We start from the raw sequence: 27,124 nt of genomic DNA, 5'->3' as shown, positions 1-27,124 counted from the left end.
TCTGGGGTTGCAGGACAACACACTGCCTTCTCAACACTCCCCCCCTCACCCCCACCTCACTACCAACTTTCCGTGGGACATTTAAACACACTCTGCAGCCTGTGGCTTGCACCTTGGCATTGCCCACCCGGGAGCTTCTACGGGTTCAGATGGTCCTACTGACAGAACAGGGTTGCTGCCACCTGGCACCCTAGAGAACAAACCTCCAAAGGGGAGAGAGGAGGCTTTTATGCAGTCTGACATTAAATCAATAAATCAGATTCCCCCCTTATCCCTTTCAGACTACCAGAGTACGTTATTCACTGAATATTGCAGTAATATGTGAAAATTTTGCCTGTTCTTCATTGTTGATGGAGTGATTTTGCATCTATTACCTCATTGTAAAATCGTCGTGATAATCCTATGTAGCGGATAAGGATTGTTGTTCCTGTTTTATAGACCAGATAAACTGACCGACTTGCCTGTTACCCAATGGGAATGATAAAGCTGGGAGTGGCTGCGCTATGTCCTAAACAGAAACATAGGAACCTGGAAGACTGGAGCAAATTCACACCCTCTTGTTTTTTTCTTTTGTTTTCGTTTTTCATTTTCTAATATATATGTACTAATTTTTTAACGTTAAAAAATTTATGTGTGTGTGTGTGTGTGTGTGTGTATATATATTTTCACCCTTCTGCAGGTTTTTTGTTGTTGTTGTTGTTGAGATGGGCTCTTACTCTGTCACTCAGGCTGGAGTGCAGTGGTGCAATCACGGCTTACTGCAGCCTTGAGCTCCCAAGCTTAAGGGATCCTCCCACCTCAGCTTCCCAAGTAGCTGAGTCTATAAGCACACACCACCATGCCCAGCTAATTTAAAAAATTTTTAAAATAGAGATAGGGTCTTGCTATGTTGCCCAGGCTGGTCTTGAATGCCTGGGCTCAAGCAATTCTCCCTCCTTAGCCTCCCAAAGTGCTGAGATTGCAGGCATGGGCCACTATGCCCGGACTTCCTTTTAAGGACACTTACTTTGCTGTGAGAAAACTTGGTGTGGGGCTGGGCGCTGTGGCTCACGCCTGTAATCCTAGCACTTTGGGAGGCCGAGGTGGGTGGATCACCTGAGGTCAGGAGTTCAAGACCAACCTGGCCATCATGGTGAAAACCCCATCTTATTAAAAAAAAAACACACACAACAAAACCCAAAAAACAAAAACAAACAAACAAAAAAACTTGGTGTGAGCATTTGAAAGAATAATCTCAATGTTGTACAAATTCTATGCAAATATCACGCAAGCTTGGCTCTGGAGTGTTTGAACAAGAACTTGGGACTGTTTTACAGTGGAACAATGAGTGCTGATTCTCTTCCTTCCCACAAGCAAGAGGCAGCGGAAGCAGAAGAGATGGTGAAGGAAGAGGATATTGGGCCATTCCAGCCTGCATTTTTTTTTTTTTTTTTTTTTTGAGATAAAGTCTCTTTCTGTCACCCAGGCTGGAGTACAATGGCATGATCTCAGCTCACTGCAACCTCCGCCTCCCAGGTTCAAGGAAGTCTCCTGCCTCAGCCTCCCCAGTAGCTGGGACTACAGGTGCCTGCCACCACACCTGGCTAATTTTTGTATTTTTGGTAGAGACGGGGTTTTGCCACGTTGGCCAGGCTGGTCTTGAACTCCTAAGCTCAAGTGATCCGCCCGGCATCCCAAAGTGCTGGGATTACAGGCGTGAGCCACCACGCCAGGCTCTGCTTTGTTCTTTCTTCTGATAACGTCTTTGGGAGGGAGAGGGAGGCCTTTGGTCAGTCAGGGCCTCAGAAGAGAGAGAAGAGCTCCCAGTGTTTGGCCCAATTCCCTTCCTTGTCTTGGCCTGTGGCTCTTGCCTGGAGCGAGACAGGATAAGGAAGCCCCCTGGAGAACTGAGGCTACGGATTTGCCTCATGAAGCCCGGTGCCCTTGGGCATGGTGGGGGCGTCAGTACACAGCTGGGGGCAGAGGAGGGGTTCGGTCTCTCCACATGCCCAGGTCTCTGGTTCCTGACCTGGAGGAGGCTCCCTGTGAGAACGTGGCAGAGCTATTCTGTCTAAAAAGGAAAACACTGAAAATGGCAACCAAGGTAAACTATGTAAGCACCTTAACTCAAGTGTAGGAAAACTTTCCTTTAGAAAGTAAAGCAAGGCCCCGGCCATGGTGGCTCACGCCTGTAATCCCAGCACTTTGGGAGGCTGAGGGGGTGGATCACCTGAGGTCAGGAGTTTGAGACCAGCCTGACCAACATGGTGAAACACCGACTCTACTAAAAATATAAAATTAACTGGGCATGGTGGTGAGCCCCTGTAATCCTAGCTACTCAGGAATCTGAGACAGGAGAATCGCTTGAACCTGGGAGGTGGAGGTTGCAGCAGACCAAGATCGTGCCATTGCACTTCAGCCTGGGCAACAAAGGGAGACTCTGTCTCAAAAAAAAAAAAAAAAAAGTGAAGCAAAGTCGGTGTGGTGGCTCACACCTGTAATCCCATCACTGAGACTGACTGAGGCAGACAGATTGCTTGAGCTCAGGAGTTTGAGACCAGCCTGGGCAACAGGGTGAAACTCTGTCTCTACAAAAAATTAGCTGGGCATGGTGGCGCATGCCTGTAGTCCCAGCTGCTTGGGAGGCTGAGGAGGGAGATTTGTTTGAGCCCGGGAGGCAGAGGTTGCAGTGAGTCAAGATTGTGCTACTGTACTCCAGCCTGAGTGACAGAGGAAGACCTTGTCTCAAAAACAAACAAACAAACAAAAACAACCGAGCAAACAGCAGTGAAGCAAGACCTTCATACACATAGCACAGCCCTGTCCGGAGAGGCTGAACAGGCGAGCTCCGGGCTCCACTCCTGTGACTTTATATACCATCCCATAGGCCCGGTCAGAAAGTGTGGCTGTTCTGAGGCAGGAAAAGCAGTGAACCAGGCAGGAGAAGCTGTTTTTTTGCCTCTCCAGGGGAGACTTGCTGATCTGAATTCATAGGGCTGCTTTGGGGCCGTAGCAGACAACACTTCTCTGAAGATAAAACCACTTTGCTCTTGCCGGCACTTTAAACGATGACATTTCCTCCTCCTCTCTCTGTAAGATGGGAACTATTCTGCACTTCATTCTACTGGAAGTTCAAGGTCAACATCACCCAGCTAGCAGGTGGCAGTTCAGGGAGGTGACCCCAGAGCCTGCACTCCCGACGACAGCACTGCCTCCACGTGAGAGCTGGCTGTAGAAGGGACAGTGCCCAGAGAGAGGCACCCGCTGCTGGATGAACTGAGTGTCGGGGCTGTGCGGTGAGCCAGGCCTCTGGAGAACAAGTGACTTCAGATTGACCTGTGAGGGAGAGGCCCTTTCCTAGGAGGCAGGGCCCTGACCTCACTGCCCAAGAGTAATTGGCCAACCTCTGTGGCTAAACAAAGAGAGCTGAGATGAGGAAACCAGAACATCCTGGGGAAAGAGCACAGAGCACAGAAAACATGCGGCTCCAGCAGGGTGAAGCTGGGAGTGCTCGGCTCTGGCGAACCCCTGGGGGAGCTCAGGGACCTGGGAGAAGCAGCACAGCAGCCTGGGCATCCCCTAATTACAAGGCCAGGAAGAAAGAGGATGTGAGCTGTTGAGCTGTCACCAGGACACTTGCCTCATCAGCTGTTGTGAAGTCTGGAGGCAGAGGGAATGTTTGGGCGATGGCTGTGCAGGGGCAGGATCAGAAACAAGGTTTCTCAGCACCGGGCCAGGGCTTTAGGGAGAAGCCTGGGAAGCCTTTCTCAGGAGAGGACATGCTCTAACTCCTGAGGGCTCTTCCCCCAGTGCCTTTCCTCTGTCGTCCTCCTGGCACATCTCAGGCTTCACTGTAACAATTTTGATCAGGTTAGGGAGCTGGGACAAGAACAGGGGTGAACACAATTTTTCTAATGAACTGGAGGCAGTGTTAGCTTTGCAAGTGCCTGTGATGCCAAGGTACGTGTTCAGGGTCTTTGGATCCTTCATTGGTTCAACTAGGGACTCTTGTCTCCAGACTTAAGTCACATAAGATGCTACTGTGTGGAAAGGTGTCTTATTTTGGATAAATCTTAGAGGTACAAGAGAGGGGAACATGCCGGGCGTGGTGGCTCATGCCTGTAATTCCAGCACTTTCGGAGGCTGAGGTGGGCGGATCACCTGAGGTCAGGAGTTCGAGATCAACCTGACCAACATGGAGAAACCCTGTCTCTATTAAATATACAAAAAAAAAAAAAAAAAAAAAAAATTAGCCAGGCATAGTGGTGCATGCCTGTAGTCCCAGCTACTTGGAGGCTGAGGCAGGAGAATCACTTGAACCTGGGAGGCAGAGGTTGTCGTGAGCCAAGATCATGCCATTGCATCCAGCTTGGGCAACAAGAGCAAAACTCCATCTCAAAAGAGAGAGAGAGAGAGAGAGAGAGAGAGAGAGAGAGAGAGAAAGAAAGAGGAGACCACTAGCAGTTTCCTGACACCACTCAGAAGTCTTGCTTCTAATTTATAAGTTGATAGCTAGGCCCATTTTGTAGTCAAGAAGTCCCTTTTCTTGGTATCATGTCCTCTTCCCTATTTGGAGCGGGGGTGGGGTGGGTTTCCTGGTGATGCTGTACAGCTTGTATCACTGTCATTGCCCCTGGGACTGGAGCAATCCCATATTTCACTGTGATGAAGCTCACGCACACAGATAACCGTCTAGATTCCCTCTTCAAAAGTTTTGCTCTGCCACCACCGAATGATTCAGACTCATGTTCTCCCAAGACCAAGCCCCTGGACCTATACACACTCCTCTCTCTCATGCAGCCTAGAATATTCAGCAGAATTCAAAAAGTTATGAGGCGTAAACCACAGTGGGATTCTTTTTTTTTTTTTTTTTTTTTTTGGTTGAGACGGAGTTTCACTCTTGTTACCCAGGCTGGAGTGCAATGGCGCGATCTCGGCTCACCGCAACCTCCGCCTCCTGGGTTCAGGCAATTCTCCTGCCTCAGTCTCCTGAGTAGCTGGGATTACAGGCACGTGCCACCATGCCCAGCTAATGTTTTGTATTTTTAGTAGAGACGGGGTTTCACCATGTTGACCAGGATGGTCTCGATCTCTCGACCTCGTGATCCACCCGCCTCGGCCTCCCAAAGTGCTGGGATTACAGGCTTGAGCCACCGCGCCCGGCCCTCACAGTGGGATTCTTGACATCCAGCACACTGCTTGGATGCTCGGTGCAGCTCGACACGGTTTATCCCACGGGTCAGATCGTGACCATGGCCTTTGCTTCCTTCTTTCTTCCTCCAACCTCCGTTCCTGGAGATTTCCTGACTTAGGACTTTGTTTTAAAATCTAGTCCAGACAACCCTCTGAAATGGCAATGCAGTCTTGGTTTTTGATACTCAGAAATTTCCTTGAACCGGTCCTTTACCTTCCTGAGAACTTCCTTTACCCCAACAAATTCCTAGCAGCTTTCTCTAACCACTATACCTCCGGCCCATTACAAGTCCCCCTTCCGGTTGCCCCTCACCCTGGAATGCTATTCTAGCTCTCAAAGAGTGCTCCTCACTTTTCCTTCCAGCCCTTTCCTCTCACATGCTTCCTACCTCAGCACCACCTCTCTGCCAACTGCACGATTTTCCCTTGCTTGTCAGATGACCCTGAAAAGGGCATGTGAAGTTGTGTGAGGCACATTTCCTGTGCTTGGGATGCATGCAGCCCATGGGGTGACAGTTCCACACGTAGCCGTCTAATAGCCCATGGTACGTGCTTTACTAGTGGAGTGAAACATGGGCTTTGGGAGAACTGAGAAAGAGGGATCAATTTAGCCTATGGGAGCTGAGGGAGGCTTCCCAAGGGCTATGACGGAGCTGGGCTTTGAAGGGTAAGCAGAGTTTCTTTACTAGAGAAAAGAATGAGAGGCAGCTCTAGCCTTTGGAAAAACTGTCAGTCATTTTAAAAAATCACACTCCTCTTGGTAAATATAAACTGATCCCCTTTAACACCCTGATCACCAAGATTCAGATGTAGCTTCCTAATGGGGCCTGCTCATCTCCTTTAAGAATCACTTGTTTATCACAACTAAAAGATAACTGTGGTTTATTATTTCTATAATCCACAATGAAATCAGAGAGGGGGTCCTTCCCTACCTTACACATTCACACACACTGCTCTCCCGACTCTTCAGAGAGACCATGGGAGTGCAGAATCCTCCTGGACCCTGCGGGGCCTCTGTGGCTGGTGTCAGGGACATGGGCTTGTGTGCTAAATGGAAGCAATCAAGGCCTCAAGCCTGCATCTTTGAGCTCGGGACCACAGGCTCCCCGAGCCAGCAGCTTCCTTGTCTTTCTGTAACAGCTATTGGTTTTTCACAGAGTGCTGACAACGCACGGTGCCCGGTGTGTGAAGACATGGTCCTGCCCCTACGCCTCTGGGAACCCGAGCTAGACAGACACCAGCTCTGGGTGCAAACACAGCTTAAAAAAACAGGCAGGCTGAGCCCTGAGGTGTCAGACCTTTGTTCCTTCTGTAGGAAAAAAATGAGCTAACTAAGTGACTTCTCTGGATAAGAGGGAGGCAGGAATCCTCTTAGAGCACAGGTACTAAAGAGCAGCTAGGGATGGAGGAAGAAGACATGGTCAGAGGCAAGTAGGAAATGCAAGGGGAAGAAGAGAGAGGGAGGGAGGCCAGGCCCCACAGGACTGTGAGGGAAGAGTGCCATCTGCTGAGCCCCCTGTGGGCACACAGGCACATCACACCCCCCACCATACCCCCTGGGCCTCAGGGCCCAATACCGTTGGACCCAAACCAAGCTCTGCTGAGCAGGTGCCTGTGGAGAAGGCCAGAAAGTAAAGGCAACCACTGTCGCTAAGGCTGGTCTTCTTTAGGATGCAGTATGACCTTGTGTAAGGCACTGGGTTTCCAGCTGGGGTAGCAGGCCTCCTTCCCAAGCACGGTTCTTACTAGCCATGTGCTTTGAGAAGTTGCTGGGCCTTTCTCCATCTCACATACCTGTGGCTTCTGGAAGGGCTTAAATGAATAGCACCGGGAAAGAAAATCCCAGCATGGTGCCTGGCACGTGGTGGAGGCACAGTCATTGCTCCTTCCAGAGAAGAAAGGCCATTTACTCTTTCCTTCCTTTCTCTCTCTCTCTCTTTCTTTCTCTCTGTCTCCTTCCTTCCTTCCTTCTTTCCTTTCTTCCTTCCTTCCCTTCCTTTCCTTCCTTCTTTTCTTTCTTTTGAGACAGAGTCTCACTCTGTCACCCAGGCTGGAATGCAATGGCACGATCTTGGCTCACTGCAACGTCTGCCTCCTGGGTTCCAGCAATTCTCCTGCCTCAGCCTCCCAAGTAGCTGGGACTACAGGTGCCATGCCCAGCTAACTTTTTGTATTTTTAGTAGAGACAGGGTTTCACCATGTTGACCAGGCTGGTCTCGAACTCCTGACCTCAGGTGGTCTACCTGCCTCAGCCTACAAAAGTGCTGAGATTACAGGCGTGAGCCACCATGCCTGGCCCATTTGTTGTTTAAAATGCATGAGATTTAGAATTAGAGAGAAAGACCCAGAAAGAGGAGAAAAGGATAAATTTGCATTTTTCTTAGGAGACACAGATACACTAGATTTGACATAGCTTGTAAAAGGAAGTTTGCTCATTAGCACAAGGAAACTATTCCTGGTGTATCAGAGCACCCCAAAATCGGGCCAGCCAGGGATAGCACGGGAGGAGGAGTGAATCTGGGGGTGCTGGGCTGTGATTCCATGAGGGCTGTTTAGCATTTCTTCAAATATCCATGGATTGATTTAGCAATCAGCCAGTCAAGTGATCAATCTGTCAATCCACCTAGTTCACCTCAGGACCTTCTTTTTTGTTTGTTTGTTTGTTTGTTTGTTTTTTGCGATGAAGTTTCACTCTGTTGTCCAAGCTGGAGTGCAGTGGCACCATCTCAGTTTACTGTAACCTCCACCTCCCAGGTTCAAGTGATCCACCTGCCTCAGCCTCCAGAGTAGCTGGGACTACAGGCACATGCCACCATGCCCAGCTAATTTTTTTTGTATTTTTTAGTAGAGATAGGGTTTCACCATGTGGGCCAGGCTGGTCTTGAACTCCTGACCTTGTGATTCACTCACCTCGGCCTCCCAAAGTGCTGGGATTACAGGCATGAGCCACCACGCCCAGCAAGACACTTCAGGACCTCCTGATTGCAGTAATGGAGAGGACCCGGTGTGCCAAGAGTATGCTGCAGTCCCTTGTGTCCCCTGGCTTTAGAGGATACACAGATCTTTACGAGGATCAGAAGAGACTCAGGCACTTTGGGTTACAGGAGACAGAAATCAACCTAAAGCATCTGAGACCAAAAGAGGGGGTTTATCATAAAGTGTCACCATCTCTCCCAATAACCACATGGCAGGCTGATCAGAGAGGCCATCTAAGGTCCTGGACCAGAACCTCAAGCCCCACCAGCCCAGGCAGTTGCTTCCCTCTGCTTCTCTGGGGCTGCCTGGCCTCTCGTTTTTGCTTCTCCAAGTGCATCTTGGTTCATGAAGTCCATGGAGGTTGAATAGCAACACTGAATCTCAGTTCCAGACGAATGGAAGGGAGAATCTGGTTGGCCCTGCTTGGGCAGGACTGCTGTCCATCCCCTACTCAGCCTGAGCCAGACATTCTTGGACCAGATATAATGTCACTAGGTTACCTCCTAGGTGTGTGGACTTGGGGGTATCTCAGAGAATGGGAGATTGCGACTGCCCTGACACCCCAAAGAGTGTTGTGTTAGAATGCAGTTTTGACTGACACAAGACTGAATAGTAACAGCTTAGACCAAACGAAAGTTTATTTCTTGCCTGTGTGTAACAAGCATGAAGATAGTCCAGGGATAATCCAGTAGCTCCACAGTGTTGGGGTCCCAGGCTCCTTCTAGGTTGTTGCTCTGCTCCTGGGATATGTGCCTTATACACATGATTGAAGACGCTCATCACAATCTCCACATTCCAGCCAGGGGAAAAGGGAGGGAGGGGATAGAGAAGACACGTGTCTTCCTTTTAGGGGTCCAATTCTTTTTAAGTTCTCAGCCACACCTTGGTCATATAACCATCACGTTGCAAGAGAGATTGGGAAATGCTGCCTTTGGCTAAGTGCTCATGCCTCCAGTCAAAAATCCTACTACCCTGCAAGAAGATCAAACAGATATTGGGGGCAACCTCCTACAATGAGTAATAGTGGCCTCGCTTCCTGGAAACTCATGGAAGTTTTTGTCTCTTTTGACTTCTAGCCTTGGAGCAGGTTATTTATTTGCCAAGGAAGAGGTATGGTGGGCATGGGAAGAATATCTACATGGAAATGCTTCCAAAGGTGTGACCAGGAGGAGTTTAGACTAAATGATTTCTAAAATCCTTTTCTACTCTTAGGCCACTTCAAGAACAGCCCGAGAGCTGGGTACAGTGGCTCACGCCTGTAATCCCAGCACTTTGGGAGGCTGAGGCAGGTGGATCATGAGGTCAAGAGATCAAGACCATCCTGGCCAACATGGTGAAACCCCGTCTCTACTAAAAATACAAAAAAATTAGCTGGGCGTGGAGGCGGGCACCTGTAGTCCCAGCTACTCAGGAGGCTGAGGCAGGAGAATTGCTTGAACTCAGGAGGCAGAGGTTGCAGTGAGCCGAGGTCATGCCACTGCACTCCAGCCTGGTGCCTGGTGAGGGAGTGAGACTCTGTTTCAAAAAAAAAAAAAAAAAAAGAACAACAACAACAACAACAAAATAGCTGGACGTGGTGGCACACACTTGTAATCAGCTACGCAGGAGGCTGAAGCAGGAGAATTGCTTGAACCCAGGAGGCAGAGGTTTCAGTGAGCTGAGATCATGCCACTGCACTCCAGCCCTGGCAACAGAGCAAGACTCCTAAAAAAAAGAAGAAAGGCCTGGGATGGTGTGCCTCTTCCTCTATCCTAACTTAGGGCATAGAAAAGGAAGTTCTTGGGACAGAATGCAGAAGTGAATTTGGTAACGCAGAGTTCTTTAAAGAATAGATTTCCAGTGTTGGGGTCCTCCCGTCCTAGCCCTAGTTCTGCTTAAACAAGGATGAGTTGAAGTTGTTTCCTTCGGATTCTAGAGCCACATATGAAGCCCCTGCCTGGTAGGCAGCTGTGCTGAACAGAGTAGCTCAGAGCAGCTAACGCACCATTGAAGCTGTGGTGGGCGCCTGCTGCATTTGCGGCCCTGGCTGGCTGCTGTGGGGACCCACGGGGACAGAAGTCTGCGCTCGCTGACCCTCTTCCTCTCAGCCTCCAGGCTGACCTCATTTTCCGCTGAGACTTCCTGTTCTCCAGTAATTGCTTGGTGGGGCAAGAGGCTTCAGTACCAAGTCAGCAATTGGCATCTGAGTCATGATGTATATGGTAAGTGTGCCTCTGCCCACGGTACCTTCACCAGCTCAGCGCTGGGCGCTGGCTGCTGGGCACTGGGCAGGAGAGGAGGGCTGCCAGAAGGGCTGATTTTCACTCATGCCACAGCACTGATTCTGTGTCTTCTGGGTGTCCAGCAGTGTGCGTGTGCACGTGTGCTCGTCAGGATGGCGAGGGCAGAAGGTTGGAAATGACTCTGGAAAGTTAGACCTCCAAATGGACTTTGTAGTTTTGGTGCCAGTGATGCCAAGATGAAGTAGGATAGTAGGACAGTTGGGAGCGGAAAGAGGCCCAGACTCGGAGTCAGCTTGGGATCACCCTCTAAAATGTGTGCGCTTCCATGGCCAGACATTGTCTCTCCCCACATCCTGTTTTTTTTTTTTGAGACGGAATTTTTTGCTCTTATTGTCCAGGCTGGAGTGCAATGGTGCAATCTCAGCTCCCTGCAACCTCCGCCTCCCAGGTTCAAGTGATTCTCCTGCCTCAGCTTCCCAAGTAGGTGGGACTACAGGCATGCGCCACCACACCCAACTAATTTTGTATTTTTAGTAGAGACAGGATTTCTCCATGTTGGTCAGGCTGATCTCGAACTCCCCACCTCAGGTGATCCACCTGCCTTGGTCTCCCAAAATTCTAGGAATACAGGCATAAGCCACTGCTCCTGGCATTTTTCTTTTTTTTGAGACAGGATTTTGTCCACTCTGTCGCCCGGGTTGTAGTGCAGTGGTGCCGTCACGACTCACTGCAGCCTTGACCCCCTGGGCTCAAGCAATCCTTCTGCCTGAGCCTCCCAAGTAGCTGGGACAATTCCCCTACTGTTTTTTTAAAAAGGGGGATAATAATGCCTTGCTCTGCTCACAAGGACTTACAAAATGGAAAACAGAATTGGGCTGTGAGCCTTGCAAAGGCCAGGTCTGCGTTTTACTCATCTCTGTGCCCCTTCGGCACCTAGTGTAGCACGGTGTGCATGCAGTGATTCTTCTGTGAGCGAGTGTTGCCTAGATTGCATCGGACAGCCACAACCCAGAAAGCACCCGGTCCATCCATATTAGAAAACAGAGACCCAGTGAGGGATAGTGACTTGCCTAAGGTCACACAGGCTGGCTGGGAAGATTAAACATGGACCTGACACGCACTCAGCGTTCAATCAGCATCAGTGTCCTTCTTTTCCAGGTGGCAGGACCTAGGATCCAGGTCTTCTCCTCTGGCGCCTTGGCTCTTGCGCCTCAGCCATTGCCAAGTTATAATATTTAGCTGGAGTCAGCTGGCTAGTGAAGGCTGAGATGGGATTAGCTAGCAGAACTGTTTGCTGACACCTTGTCATGACACCAAGCTGCCCCTTTGTCATGGCTTGGGTACAGTGGCTAAAAGGCAGGAGCTGGAGCCAGGCTGCCTGGGTGTGACTCCCGGTTCTGCCATTTGCTGGTTGTGTAATCTCATTTAATGTCTCATTTATGTCTCAGCTTTCTCGTCTGTAAAATGAGGATTGAAATTGTATTTGACCCCATGAAGTTGTTGTGAGAATTAGATGAATTAAAATATGTACTTAGGAATGTGCCAGGCAGGTAATAAGCACAGTATTGAATGTCTGCTATTATTCGAGGGTAACATTTGGCTTTTATCACTGTAGCGGGGGCTGCAGAGTTGATGACTATGGTCAGCCTTCACAAGGACAGCCGTTGGATGATGGTAGAGTTTGTTGTTGCTTAGGTAATAGGATAAGATTCCTAAAGATAGTCTAAGGGACTCGGGATTCTATCATATAAATTCTTGGAGGGCTAGTGTGCTTGGTAAAGACTTTTAAGGGTTGCCATGCAATTGGTGAACAATTCAAAAATAATGGCCGCTAGCTCCTAGGGAGGATCCAGACCTTGGATACTCATCCTCCATCCATCCAGAGCACACAGAGGGCCCGGATGGGACACCAGCTCCTCCAAGCACATTTCCTTTTTCCTTTTAAACCCCAGCTGCCATTCAAATCTGCTTGCATTGGAAAGTCAACGGAACCCCCAACACAAAGAAGGAGGCTGACTGCCAAAGGACTGGAGCCAGGAAAACTATGTGACAGGCAGCTTTGCTCCTGCCAAGAATGAGGATGTGATTTCCTATCTCCACCCCGCAGCGGGCCCCCAGCCTCCTCTCATCCCCATTCCCCTTCCACCCCCAGTCCTGTGGGCCGCAGGTTTCTGCCTGAAAAAGCAATTTGGAGCTGCTCACACAGGATATCTCCTCCTGACCTGCTTCCTGAGTGCTGGGGCAGAATGCTTGCTCTACTGAGAAAGGTGGCATTAGCTCAGCATTCCCCCAGCTAAGCATCATACCGGATCCGACTGTCAATCACTCACTCACAGCCTATGGCCACACCTGAGAGAGGTTCCTATGTCAGCACCTGGGCTGAGTAACCCAGCAGGCTCGTGGAGTAGAGCTGAACCTGTTTCTCGGGATATTGCACTTTGTCTTTTTGGTTCTGTGCTTGTTTTTGGAATTTGGTACAAAGCCACCACTTGCCATGGTTCCAGGAACTCTTCCTGAGATTGGAATTCCAAAGTCTTTCGACTTGCCCCCTTGGTCTCCCGACTTCGTTCTCCACGGACTCAATGCAAAGTGTCGTCCTCTCTCCCTCCCTTCCTTTGCTCCAGTGTTTCTTCCAGTCCCCTCTATTCTGTTTAGTGCCAAAGCAACTCGCCCCACAGTCCTGTGGGTTCCATGTCTTCTTCCTTGATTTTGGTGGCACACAGCTGCCAGTAACTCCCTAAGAAAGTGAGAAAAGGAAGGAAAATTTTTGTGGACTAACTTATCTAAACCGTCTTTCTGTGATTGCTAGTGGGTTGAGTACAGAATTGTAGCTTCTAGTGGGACTGCTGTGATATCCAGCGCCATTCACTTCTCTCTCCTCTGGAGCTCACTTTGGGAAGTTTTTCGATTCCCTCTGACCTCCAGTTCCTAAAGTTGACAGTGATGTGCCTCAGGGTGAGCTGTTCCTTGTTCATTATACTGGACACTTGCTGAGTCCTTTTGACACCAAAATTGATGTTCTCTGCTCTAGGAAAAAAAAAAAAATCTGAGTGTTTATTTAGAAATTTTGTCTTTTTTCTTTCCTTTGTTCAACCCATCTTGAACGCTCAGTGTTACAATGTTGGATCTTCTGACGTGATTCTTTAATTTTGTCTTTTGTGTCTAATTTTTTTTCTCTCCTTATCTTTTTGTTTTACTTTCTATGAGATTTTATAAATGTTTTTGTAGCTTGAGTTTTTAATTTTTATATTTTTAACTTCATATTTTTAGTTTCCAAGAGTTATCTTTTCTTTGATCTCCAAATATTCCTTTTTGAAATAGAATATTGGCTGGACAAGGTGGTTCATGCCCGTAATCCCAGCACTTTGGGATGCCAAGGCTGCCAGATTGCTTGAGGCCAGGAGTTCTAGACCAGCCTGGGCAACATAACAAGCCCCCATTTCTATTCGTAATTTATAAAAATAATAAATAAAACAGGACACATTCTTATTTCATTGATGGAACAGCTTTTCCTTTTTCTCTGGAGATATTATTTATTCTTTTTCTTTTTTGAACTTTTCTTCTGCTTCCTACATTCTCTCTCTCCCCCCCTCTCTTCTTTCTTTATTTTGGTCTCCATCTTTCCTGTAGGCTTTCTGTGTGCGTTAAAGAGCGAGGCACTAAAAAGCTTACTGGAAGGGGAACTAAGTCGTGAAAGACAGAGTGGGTCTTTGCCTTGTACCTTTTCAAATTTTTGAGTTCTGAACCGTGTTAATATAAAACCCATTCAAAAAACAAAGCCCTCATCTTCAAGGTTATGTTAAGCTTTATGTGCATGGGTGGAGCTCATCCACTGGGCAAGTTCACTGCAGAAATGTGGAGTGTTACCTTCTTTGCCGAGTGGACTCCAGATGTCAGTGTTTTCTTTTTTTTTTTTTTTTGAGACAGAGTTTCGCTCTTGTTACCCAGGCTGGAGTGCAATGGCGCGATCTCGGCTCACCGCAACCTCCGCCTCCTGGGCTCAGGCAATTCTCCTGCCTCAGCCTCCTGAGTAGCTGGGATTACAGGCACGCGCCACCACGCCCAGCTAATTTTTTGTATTTTTGGTAGAGACGGGGTTTCACCATGTTGACCAGGATGGTCTCGATCTCTTGACCTTGTGATCCACCCGCCTCGGCCTCCCAAAGTGCTGGGATTAGAGGCGTGAGCCACCACGCCCAGCAGATGTCCGTGTTTTAATGTCTCTCTAGGTTATGCCATCTTTTTTATTTTTCATTTTTGTCTCTCTGGCTGGAGTGCAGTGGTGCAATCATAGCTCACTGCAGCTTTGAATTTCTGGGCTCAAGTGATTAATCCTCCAGCCTCAGCCTCCCAAATAGCTGGGACTACAAGCACATTCACTATTCCTAGCCCCGAGGTAGTCTTTTCTGATAGGAATCTTCTAGACCTCTGTTTGGGGATAGGTGTTGGGGGAGGGTATAAGCCTAGCGGCCAGTTTTCAGGAATGGAAGTGGGAGGACGGCTGGGTATCCCAGTGTCCTGGATGCAGATTTTCAGCAGGTGCCTCAACCCTCTCCCCATGACACACAGCCGAGCCTGCCAGCCGCTAGAGCAGCTCTTCGCAGAATATCTAGGGGGAAGGAGCAGTTTTTAAATTCCCATTCTGTCAGGGACATGTACATGGTTCTGCTGTGCATGACTAGTATACACTAGTTTTTCACTTTAAATAGGTGAATTGTGTGGCTTGTGAATGATGGCTCAGTAAAGCTGCTCTGGAGGAGTTTCTGGAGTTGATCATCCAGGTCTGACTGCCGTTCTTCCGTGTCACACTATTGAGTGTGGAAGCCTCCAGCACGCCTTCTGCACGGGGCTCCTCAATCACCACCACACAGGACACTGCATCTGAAGTGACACATCTGTTCTTAATCAAATGATTATTTAATTAAGGGATTGCTACTGGCTTCACATGGGGACATCAGTACCTTAAAATGATGTTTTATCAAGTCAGATACATAAACTGGGTTAGCTCTACTCTCTTATTCCCATGGAAAATTTTTATTTATTTACTTTTTTGAGACAGAGTTGCACTCAGTGGCTCAGACTGATCTTGGCTCACTGCAACCTCCACCTCCCAGGTTCAAGTGATTCTCCTGCCTCAGCCTCCTAAGTAGCTGGGATTACAGGCACCCGCCACCATGCCCACATAATTTTTTGTATTTGGTTTTGCCATGTTGGCCAGGCTGGTCTCCAAAGAACTTCTGGGCTCAAGAAAAACGAGGAGCAGAGGCCTGCAGGAACCTGCAGCAGGCAGCCTGACCCTGCCGGAATCCTCTGCCCTGCCCTGAGCCTGGCCCACAGTGGCTGCCACATTTCAGGCAGGGCAGTGAGCGATGGGACGTGCCCTTTGCCCCTTCTGGTAGGGCATGGGGCTAGGGGGAAGGAGCAGCACAGTGATGTCTGTGCTGCTAGCTGAGAGGCGAGGCCGGGACCCAGGAGTGGCTGGGATGTGGAGGCTGATTTCTTCTGTGTAGATGCCCCCCAAGGCTCCCCTCTCTGCTGACCCTGTACCTAGGGCCTGTTGGAAAACACTTCTCACTGTGAAGGGGACGGAACTAATGGGGGACAGTGGAGGACATGGATCTACCCCCTTTCCTGAGTCGCGGCCCAGACGGAGCCTGGGGTCATGGTGCCTACCTCCACCTCCCAAAGTGCTGGGATTACAGGTGTGAGCCACTGCACCTGGCTATTTGTTTTATTTTTTAAAAGCTAATTTTTCAAAATATATATTTTTAAATTCATAGTAAATAATACAAAAAGCACCTACCTAGTTACATGCATTCTAAATGAGGATGCAAACCCAGTTCGTGTATTTATTCAACAAATGCTGAGCATTTACAATGCGTTGGCTCTTCCACCAGATTCTGCAAATGAGGAGACAGCTGAATAATAAGCCTTCCGGTCAAGGTGGACACATCTTTCAAAGGACAGAAATCTCCCTATCAGAGGAATTGGGAAGTGTTTTAACTATTGAGAGTTCAGAGAAATTTCTACATACCTTGTTTTTATCCTTTGAAAACTCAAGATTGACTTTTTAAACTTACATAAACATTAGAACAACCCTAACACATAGAAAAAAAGAAATGCACAACAATTCTGGGCCAGGCATGGTGGCTTATGCTTGTAATCCCAGCACTTTGGGAGGCCGAGGTAGGAGGATTCCCTGAGCTCAGGAGGTCGAGGCTGCAGTGAGCTATGATCATGCCATGTGCTCCAGCCTGGGCAGCAGAGGGACACACACACAACACACACACACACAACACACACACATACACATACATACCCCCAAAATTTCTGCCACCCGTCTTGCCATCCAGTTTCATACCATTTCTCCACTCCATTTATAATTTAATCTAATTTTATTATTTATTTATTTATTTATTTATTTATTTATTTATTTATTTATTTTGAGACGGAGTTTCGCTCTTGTTACCCAGGCTGGAGTGCAATGGCGCGATCTCGGCTCACCGCAACCTCCGCCTCCTGGGTTCAGGCAATTCTCCTGCCTCAGCCTCCTGAGTAGCTGGGATTACAGGCATGCGCCACCATGCCCAGCTAATTTTTTGTATTTTTAGTAGAGACAGGGTTTCACCATGTCGACCAGGATGGTCTCGAACTCTCGACCTCTTGATCCACCCGCCTCGGCCTCCCAAAGTGCTGGGATTACAGGCTTGAGCCACCGCGCCCGGCTTATTCATTTATTTTTTGAGCCTCGCTCTTCATCCAGGCTGGAGTGCAGTGGCGCGATCTCAGCTCACTGCAACCTCCGCCTCCCGAGTTCGAGTGATTCTCCCGCCTCAGCCTCCTGAGTAGCTGGGACTGCAAGTGTGCACCACCCATGCCCAGCTGTATTTTAGTAGAGATGGGGTTTCACCATGTTGCCCAGGCTGGTCTCGAACTCCTGAGCTCAGGCAATCCTCCCCCTCGGCCTTTCAAAGTTCTGGGATTACAGGCCTGAGCCACTGCACTTGGCCTCCACCCATTTTGTAAAACTTCTAGTTCCATTTCCCTCATTACCTTGACCCACTCTTTCCCCTCATAGCCTTGAACACCTTCATTGCATGTCTCCCAGAAGGACCCAGCTTCAAGGACCTCCCAGGATCACTGAGAAATTCACACCTGAGGAATTGATGCTTGAAGGTAGCCAAGACCTCCCAGTGGCTCAGGTGTTCAGAAGGAGTAAAGGAGTAAATGTGAATCTCAGTGCCAACTTGCTTCTGGGCACGTTCCTCAGACTCAGACACCAGGCACTCGAGGGCTGAGCACTGGGGCCCTGGCAGCTGGGCAGAAGGAGGTGGGCTGGGCCAGAGCTGTGCAAACCTTGGCATCAGAGGGATCCTGAGTGCACGGCCGCTCCTGTGCCCAGAGATGGGCAATGGGAATACTGATGCCCTTGTGAATCCGTGGGGGCATCTCAGGGAGGAATGTGAGCCCCCTTGGGCATGCTGGGGTGCAGAGCTGACCAAGCTGAGGAGAGGCAGGAGGCCAAGTGCAGTGGTGGGGCTGGGAGGGCTTCCACACTTCCGCACTTGCTGGGACCAAGTGCTCCTATGCCCCCAACCCTGCTGAGGCAAGTCATGATTCAAATCCCAGTGAAGCCGTGAACATGAGTGGCATCTTGACAAGTCTCTTAATGTCTCTGAGTTGTTTACTCACCAGTAAACAGGGATAATAATCCCCGCCTTGCAGGATGTTGCAGAGATCATGTGAAGTCTCACACAGCTCTGCTGCTCAATGCACAACGGCTTGTACTTACTCTTTTCTTAGGGGCTATGACCTCCCCCCAAAGTCTAAGATTTAGCTTTGTTACTCTCATCTCTCATCCACGACAAATTAACTGCGGTGGGGGGAATGCTTTTTAAATTTGTGCTTTACTTATTTTAGTATTTCTCTCTTTTTCTGCTGGTAAAGGAAATACATCCTTGTAACAAAAATACAAGCATTGTAGGCTGCGAGCAGTGGCTCACGCCTATAATCCCAGCACTTTGGGAGCTGAGGCAGCTTGAACCTAGGGGTTCGAGACCAGCCTAGCCAACATGGTGAAACCCCATGTTTACCAACAATACGAAAATTTAGCCAGGTGTGGTGGTGCACAGCTGTGGTCCCAGCTACTTGGGAAGCTGAGGTGGGAGGATCGCTAGAGCTCAGGAAGTTGAGGCTACAGTGATCCGTGATCGTGCCACTGTACTACAGCCTGGGTGACAGGGCGAGATGCTGTCTCAAAAAGAAAAAAAAGAAAATTAAAACTAAACTTAAAATATTGTAGAAAATACGATCAAACAGGATTTTAAATTTTCCTTAATTCTGTCATTCAAAGATAATTGCTACGAACAGTTTGGTGTCTATTAGGAGTCCTGTACATCAGATGGCTCTAATTAGATGCCATTGATGACCACGTTTTAAATGTCTGCCTCCCTTTCTCCTCATTTCTCACAGCACAAGCTGAGTCATGGCTGAGCTCTTTCGAAGGTGGCCTGTGGCCAGGTCTTAGACATAGCCCTGTCTGGGAAGATGGGCAAGCTCGGGCAGCCCTCTCCAGTCCTCTCTGGAATCCACTGCCAGTTTCCTCCCTCTGGGCAGAGGAAGGGCAAGGAGGAGGGTGGAGGTGGAATGGAGCTGTGGCCATAGCTACCTGCTGAGCGCCCCACACTTACCCCCGGGTGCCCCGGGCGAAGTGAGTGAAAACACCTGTGAAGCAGCCAAGTGTGGAAACATCCTTTCGCATACCAGAAACAGGGTGTTGGCAAAATGCTGTCTGTACACATCTACACACACACACACACACACACACACACACACAATTACACATGATTGAGTGTGTGAGTAGTTCTTCCCTTCCCCACCCGTTAACAAGCTCATTTCCTTACGGGAAACTTAGCTGCAGATGCTGGTGTTTGTATATGAGACACCAACATTTCTCCACAGGGGAACTTGTACCCACACAAATGAACCCAGGGTTACAAAGAAAAATCCTACTGGTGATAATAAATGGTCCTTTATACCAGAAGGGTCTGGCATTATGCTAGAGGGCTTCAACTAGGCAAAGGCCTCTGGGCCCTCTGGCCTTTAATAGCCCCGCGTTGGCCACGAGCAACAGTGCCCCAGACCCCCGACACCTTCCGTGCAGAGCGGGCCGTACTGCAGACGTGACGTGCAGCCTCCTGCGACACCATTGGTGTTTGTTGCTAATGGTAACTCCCACTAATACGTTCACCTTTTCTTCGGCTTCTAAGATCCTATCTCCTCCATGAAATGTTCTTGGCCAATGGCAAGAGAAGTGGAAATTTCACTTGGCCCTATTTTGTCTCAAGGTACAATGACTTCAAGACTTCTTCAATTCATCATACACGAGGAACAGCTCCATGGTTTTATGTAACATAAATAATATGTGCTGCCTTTATTCTTTGGCTTGTCTGACCTAGTTTCACTTATTCGTTCCTTATAATCTTTAAGTCTGTTCATGTCAGACTATGTTCTCCTGTGTCACCATGTTCTTAGTACAACCCTTAGTATCCTGGGTAAACAGCGGAAAATTCAAAAGCCTGTCTGTAAGAAAACTTATGATAATAGCAACACGAAGATTTATTGAGTGCCACACACTCTTATAAGCACTTTACATGCGTTAACCCATTTAGTGCGCATAGCAACCCTGTCAGGAAGGTACCATTATCATTTTCATGCTACACATGAGGAAACTGAGGCACAGAAAGGTTAACTGACTTGCACAAAGTCACAGAGACGGTGGAACCAGACATCACCCAGAAACCCACAACCTACAACTGCCAACAATTTAGTGTTTTACTTTCCATGTTCCGCCTTTGTATATAAAGGCATTTTATTTTATTTTAGAAAACTGGGATCATAATTATACTTAACAGGTGTGTTATTTGGTTTAGGGTATAAATTTATAATAGTTGTGGCATGAGTTTTAATTGTTGCTGTTGTTTTTGAGGTGGAGTCTCACCCTGTCACCCAGGTTGGAGTGCATTGGGACAACCTAGGCTCACCGCAACCTCCACCTCCTGGGTGCAAGCGATTCTCCTGCTTCAGCCTCCCGAGTAGCTGAAATTGCAGGTGTGCACCATCAAGCCCCAGATAATTTTTGTATTTTAGTAGAGACAGGGTTTCTCCATTTTGGCCAGGCTACTCGAACTCCTGACCTCAAGTGATCCACCCACCTCAGCCTCCCAAAGTGCTGGGATTACAGGTGTGAGCCACCGCGCCCGGCCATGACTTTTAATATGTGAATTCTGCCTTTTTTTTTTTTTTTTTGGAGACAGGGTCTCACTCTCAAAGTCCAGGCTGGAGTGCAGTGGTGCAATAATGGCTCCCAGTAACCTCAACTTCCTGGGCTCAAGTAATCCTCCCACCTCAGCCTCCTGAGTAGCTGGTACTACAGGCACATGCCACCGTGCCCGACTAATTTTTGTATTTTTGGTAGAGACAGGATTTTGCCATGTTGCCCAGGCGGGTCTCCAACTCCTGGTCCCCAGGGATATCCCTGGCTCAGCCTCCCAAAGTGCTGGGATTATAGGTATGACCGTCGCACCCAGCTTACCCCTCCTTTTTTTTTCTGAGACGGAGTCTTGCTCTTGTTACCCAGGCTGGAGTGCAATGGGGCGATCTTGGCTCACTGCAACCTCCGCCTCCCGGGTTCAAGCGGTTCTCCTACCTCAGCCTCTCAAGTAGCTGGGACTACAGGCACGCGCCACTATGCCCAGCCAATTTTTTGTGTTTTTAGTAGAGACGAGGTTTTATCATGTTGGCCAAGATGGTCTCTATCTCTTGACCTTGTGATCCGCCCACCTCAGCCTCCCAAAGTGCTGGGATTACAGGTGTGAGCCACTGCACCCAGCCTGACTTTTTTATATTTGGAAAATTCTTCTCCATCAAGTCACCATCTTGTCTTTGGTTTTATTGTTTGTTTCTTTTTAAACTTCTTTTTTTTTTTTTAAGAGTAGTTTTAGATTCACAGCAAGATTCACAGCAAAATTGGAAGGTGCAGAGACTCCCCATATGCCTCCTGTCCCTACACGCACACAGTCTGCCCCATTATCAATGTCCCCCAACAGAGGGATCCATTTGTTAGAGCTGATGAAGCTGCATTGACACATCATTATCATGAAACATCTATAGTTTACATTGGAGTGCACTCCTGGTGTTTTACAGTCTACAGTTTTGGACAAATGCATAACGACATGTTTCCACCATCATACCAGCATAGAGTATTTTCATTTTGGTGGCTTCCAAGTTTTGACAATTATATAAACCTTCCATAAACATCCATGTGTAAGTTTTTGTGTGAACATACGTTTTCATTTTATTTGGGAAAATCCCAAGGAGCGTGGTTGCTGGATCGTATGGAAGAGTATGTTGAATTTTGAAAGAAATTGCCAAACTGTTCCAAAGTGGCTGTGCCATTTTGCATTCCTAGCAGCAATGAACAGGAGTTCCTGTTGTTCCACAGCTTGTCAGCATTTGGTATTGTCAGTGTTCTGGATTTTGGCCATTCTCATCAAATTGTGGTTTTAATTTGCATCCATTTATTTGGTGACCCATCACGTGGACATCTTTTTGTATACTTTACTTGCCATTTGTATATCTTTGTTGATGAGGTGTCTGTGAAGAGGTCTTTGGCCCATTTTTTCAAATCAGGTTCATATTCTAATTGTTGAATTTTAAAAGTTTAGGAGTTTACATATTTAGATAACTGTCCTTTATCAGAAATATTTTTTGCAAGTATTTTCTCCCAGTCTGTCTTATCTTCTGATTCTCTTGACGTTGTCTTTTACAGAGCAGAGGTTTTGATTTAATAAAATTCAGTTTATCAACTCTTTCTTTCATGAACTGTGGATTCAGTGTTGTACATAAAAAGTCCTATTTTATGACATAATAACCTAGGATGGAAATCCTTGTCATCCTATCCTATGTTATGTTATAGCACCTAGATTTTGCCCAATATTACTGTCTAGGGGTTTTATAGTGTTGTGTTTTACATGCTGGTGATCCATTTTGAGTTAATTTTTGTGAAGAGCATAAGTCTGTGCTTAGATTCTTTTTTTTTTTTTTTTTTTTTTTTGCCGGTGGAAGCACAATTAGTTGAAAAGACTATCTTTGCTACATTGTATTATCTTTGCTCCTTTGTCAAAGATTAGTTGACTCTGTTTATGTGGGTCTGTTTCTGGACTCTATATTCTGTTTCATTGATCTACTTGTCTACCCTTTTGACAATATCACACTGTGGTTGATTACTGTAGCTTCCTATTAGGCAAGTCTTGAAGTTGGGTAGTGTCAGTTCTCTGACTTGATTTTTTTCCTTTAATATTGAGTTGGCTATTCTTCATCTTTTGCCTCTTCAGGTGAACTTCAGAGTCAGTTTGTTGACATCTACAAAATAACTTGCTGGGATTTTTATTGGGATTGCATTGAATATTTAGATCAAGTTAGGAAGAACCAATGTCTTGACAACATTGACTCTTTCTTTTCCTTTTTTTTTTTTTTTTTTTTTTTGAGATGGAATCTCCCTCTGTTGCCAGGCTGAAGCGCAATGGTGCCATCTCGGCTCACTGCAACCTCTGCCTCCCAGGTTCAAGCAATTCTTCTGCCTCAGCCTCCGGAGTAGCTGGGATTACAGGTGCACATCACCATGCCCAGTTAATTTTTATATTTTTAGTAGAAACAGGGTTTCGCCATCTTGGTCAGGCTGGTCTAAAACTCCTGACCTCGTGATACATTACAGGCCTGACTTTCTATTCATGAACATGTAATATCTCTCCATTTATTCAGTTTTTTCTTTCTTTTATTTTTCTTCTTTTTTTTTAAATTTATTTATTTATTTTTTATTTATTTATTTGTTGCAACACCAGTCTGGAGTGCAGTGGCACGATCTCTGCTCACTGCAACCTCTGCCTCCTGGGTTTAAGTGATTCTCCTGCCTCAGCCTCCTGAGTAGCTGGGATTACAGGCACCTGCCACCACTCCTGGCCAATTTTTGTATATTTAGTAGAAACAGGGTTTTACCGTGTTGATCAGGGTTTCACCGTGTTGGTCTCAAACTCCTGACCTCGTGATCCACCTGCCTCGGCCTCCCAAAGTGCTAAGATTGCAGGAGTGAGCCACCGTGCTCGGTCAGAGACACTAGTTATTCTGTTTCTTCATAATCTGTGTCTAATATCTTTCTCCTTTTATTCAACACTTTTTGCTGGATATTTACAAGAACGTGCCATGATCTACTGGCTGATCAGATAGCTTCTTTAGAAAATGGCCATTTTCTAAGGGGGCCTCTCTTTGCTCAAAATTGACTAGTTAGGGTCCACCCTAATCCCTCCAGCAATGGTAACTCCCTCATATTATCTAGCAGACACCAAACTATTTTATATCTAATGTGTCCTACTGTTGTCACAGCAACCCAGTGAGGTACAGACTATCATTTATCCCCATTTTGCACTTGGGGACACTATGGTTCAGACAACTTAACTTGTCCAGTGTCACCTAGCTAGCAGGTAGTAAAGCCAGACTTGACCGCGTTCTGACTTTAAAGTCCCCGTTTTTCATCTATCACAGATTAATGGAAAGTTCACCCAGAATGCAAACAAGATATGCGTTTGGCTGCACCCTGGTGGCTGGGGCTCCAGGCCTCCAGGCTAAAGGAACAGTTGGAAGGATGAGCAGAACAGGAGGGGCAAGGAGGTGACTTGGAAACATGTAGGGTGGAGGGGTCTCTCTTTCCCCAAAATTGATTACTTAGGTCACATGCCATATCTGCCACTGGCCACTTCACTCTTTCAGAAGGCTTTCTTGTTCAGATGAGGCCCAGAACTTGAGAAATGTCTCCAAAGAAACAACCCTCGGCTCTTGCAGGCAGCTCCCACAAAGGCTAGCAGCACCCCCAGCCTGGCTGCACGGTAAGATGTGCCTCAGAGACCTGGGGAGAGAAGCCAGACTTGTGACACTGCACTGCTCCCTCCGTGACATCTGTTCACAGCAGACACTGTCCCTCCAGGGACTCAGGGCTCAGCCAAAAGGCCTCTGGTTTTAAGACCAGCTCTACAGAACTCCACCAGCACTGCCTGTCCAGAGGGCTTCTGCAATCAGAATGCCTCAACCCCCTGACCAACATAGTAGACAAACCAGCACTCAGTCCTGGGCGGCAGGTCTAGCAGCCGTGACTAGGAGGAAGGACCGTGCATCAGGAGAGTGGACAAACCCAGGTTGTTGACGTGTGTGCAGCTGGGCATGAGTGGCAGGGCTGTTTCTGCCCAGCTAACTGCTGTCAGCAGCAGGAGGTGGGGGAGATGCTGCTGGGAGTGGTAAGATCTAGGCACTGTACCCACTGCTTGAACCCTGCTTAGGAGCGGGGCCCCAACACCCTGTAGTACCTAAACTGCCTTCCTGGTTATTTCACACTAACCATGTGAAGGTGGGATGCCCTAACAACACTGAATCCAGAAACAGGAGCCAGAGAGCCTAGGGACTGTCATACCATTTTGAAAAGAGGCACCACTCTCGCTGCACTTTTCTCTCCCACCTCGCTATAACCTTAATAGTAAGTGGTAGTGTTCTGGGTTCTGATCAGCGGTAAGCATCACCCACAAAGGACTATGCCCTTGACAAGATTCCAAGTGCCCTGGGCAGTGGCTGGGCAGACTGCTGTGATCCACACCAGACAACTGCGTCTGTGTAGATTACCGTATGTGCTCCTTTTACACAAGAGCATGCTCCTGGAAAGTTGTTCATCAGCTGAGTCTTATTGGGGCTGCAAAGCTGAGAGTGTGTTTTCAGACTGTGAAGGCACAAGGTCACCACCCAGCCAGAGGCACAGGGTGTCATCCCCCACCCCTCCCTTTCCCACACCCTGAGCATCCAATCGCTCACCCAGTCCTGCCAGTTCTATTTCCTCACCCTCTCTTGGGGCGGTCCCATTTTATACCCACTGCCCAGGCTACGCCGCAGACCCCCAGAGGGCCTCTCCATGGAGGGCACTCTGCTCCAAGCCATCCTTTGAGCTGCTTCCATCAGGTTCCTTCTAAAATGCTGCTGCAGGCCGGGTGCGGTGGCTCACGCCTGTAATCCCAGCACTTTGGGAGGCCGAGGCAGGCAGATCACGAGGTCCGGAGATCGAGACCATCCCGGCTAACATGGTAGAAACTCATCTTTAGAAAAATACAAAAAAATTAGCCAGGCATGGTGGCAGCTACTTGGGAGGCTGAGGCAGGAGAAATCGCTTGAACCTGGGAGGCAGAGGTTGCAGTGAGCTGAGATCGCACCACTGCACTCCAGCCTGGGCGACAGAGTGAGACTCTGTTGCAAAATAAATAAATAAATAATAAAAGAAAAGAAAAGAAAAGAAAGAAAAGAAAATGCTACTGCGGTACATTGGGAGGCTGAGGCAGGAGGACCACTTGTTTGAGACCAGGAGTTTGAGACAAGCCTGGGCAATATAGCAAGACACTCTCTACAAAAAGTAATAAAAGTAAAAAATAAAATGCTGCTGTAAGGATGTCACTCACTGAGGAATACCTTCCTACTGCTCCCTGCAGCCCTCAGGACAAAGCACCTCATCAGCCCTTCCCTGATCCGCTGCCCTGCACGGCTCCACCTCCTGCCTTCTACCCATACCCTAGGACCTCTTGGGTCCTGACAGTAAGCCCCCGCCTCATCTTGGGTCCAGCCCTCTCTGAGACAGCTGCCATAGCAGCCCATCTGCCCTGCCCCACTGAGGAGAACTGAGCCCAGGACACAATCCTCCCCCAAAACTTACCATCTGTTTCCCCTATTCCAGAAGTTTCTTGAGAGCAAGAGCCATGTGGATTCATCTCTGCATGCCCAGCCTGAGACATTAGTGCCTAGGACTCAGTAGGCATACCAGCACATTCTTGTAGAACAAAGAAATAAACAGGGAAGGGTGGTTTTGCTGTTTATCATATATTTAATATTCTCATTGTTATGTTTTTTCCTGATTATAAAAGGATGATGTCTCGTTTGTCAAAAATTAGAATTAGAGGTGTTACAGCTCTTTTAGAATTTGTCCAGCAGGTTTCCTGGTTTTCACTGAAACCACACTCCAATGAGAGAAAACACCTAGAACTGGGAAAATATATAACTTAGAAAGAAAGGAAAGTCCTTAGTGTGCTATAAATTCCTCTCATATTTGTTGCCTATGCTTATGCTAATGCATAGAAATATAAAATAGATCCTCTGGCCGGGCGCAGTGGCTCACGCCTGTAATCCCAGCACTTTGGAAGGCTGAGGTGGGTGAATCACAAGGTCAGGACTATCCTGGCCAACACGGTGAAATGTCATCTCTACAGAAAAAGTAGCCGGTTGTGGTGGCACATGCCTGTAATGCCAGCTACTCAGGAGGCTGAGGCAGAAGAATCATTTGAGCCAGGGAGGTGGAGGTTGCAGTGAGCCGAGATTACGCCACTGCACTCCAGCCTGGACAAAAGAGCGAGACTCCATCTCAAAAAAAAAAAAAGATTCTCTGAATATTTTGTTTCATTTTAACCAATACAGAATCATATAATGCCAGCTACTCAGGAGGCTGAGGCAGAAGAATCATTTGAGCCAGGGAGGTGGAGGTTGCAGTGAGCCGAGATTACGCCACTGCACTCCAGCCTGGACAAAAGAGCGAGACTCCCATCTCAAAAAAAAAAAAAAGATTCTCTGAATATTTTGTTTCATTTTAACCAATACAGAATCATATAATGCTCTTACTG

At 47.8% G+C, this 27,124-nt stretch overlaps 1 protein-coding gene and 1 non-coding gene across 3 annotated transcripts in view; both read left to right on the top strand.

Moving 5' to 3' along the window:
• NINJ2 (ninjurin 2) overlaps positions 1–27,124 on the top strand; it is a 93,976-nt gene that overhangs the window by 45,365 nt on the left and 21,487 nt on the right. The window contains exon 1 of one of the 2 annotated variants that reach the window (XM_010345032.3): positions 9,800–10,349. The exons of the other annotated variant lie outside the window; for it this stretch is intronic. Within the exon in view, the coding sequence (XP_010343334.2) occupies positions 10,338–10,349 (12 nt within the window). The 5' untranslated portion in view covers positions 9,800–10,337. Of the gene's footprint in view, positions 1–9,799; positions 10,350–27,124 lie in introns of those variants that run through there. 2 annotated transcript variants of the gene reach the window in all.
• On the top strand, positions 26,408–26,467 carry LOC120360812 (U7 small nuclear RNA). The gene has a single exon (XR_005577229.1). It is a non-coding gene; the product is annotated as a U7 small nuclear RNA (small nuclear RNA).

The sequence above is a fragment of the Saimiri boliviensis genome, chromosome 7 (genome assembly GCF_048565385.1).
Source record: "Saimiri boliviensis isolate mSaiBol1 chromosome 7, mSaiBol1.pri, whole genome shotgun sequence".
In the NCBI taxonomy this organism is placed as follows: Eukaryota; Metazoa; Chordata; class Mammalia; order Primates; family Cebidae; genus Saimiri; species Saimiri boliviensis.
This window is presented reverse-complemented; position numbering and strand designations above follow the sequence as displayed.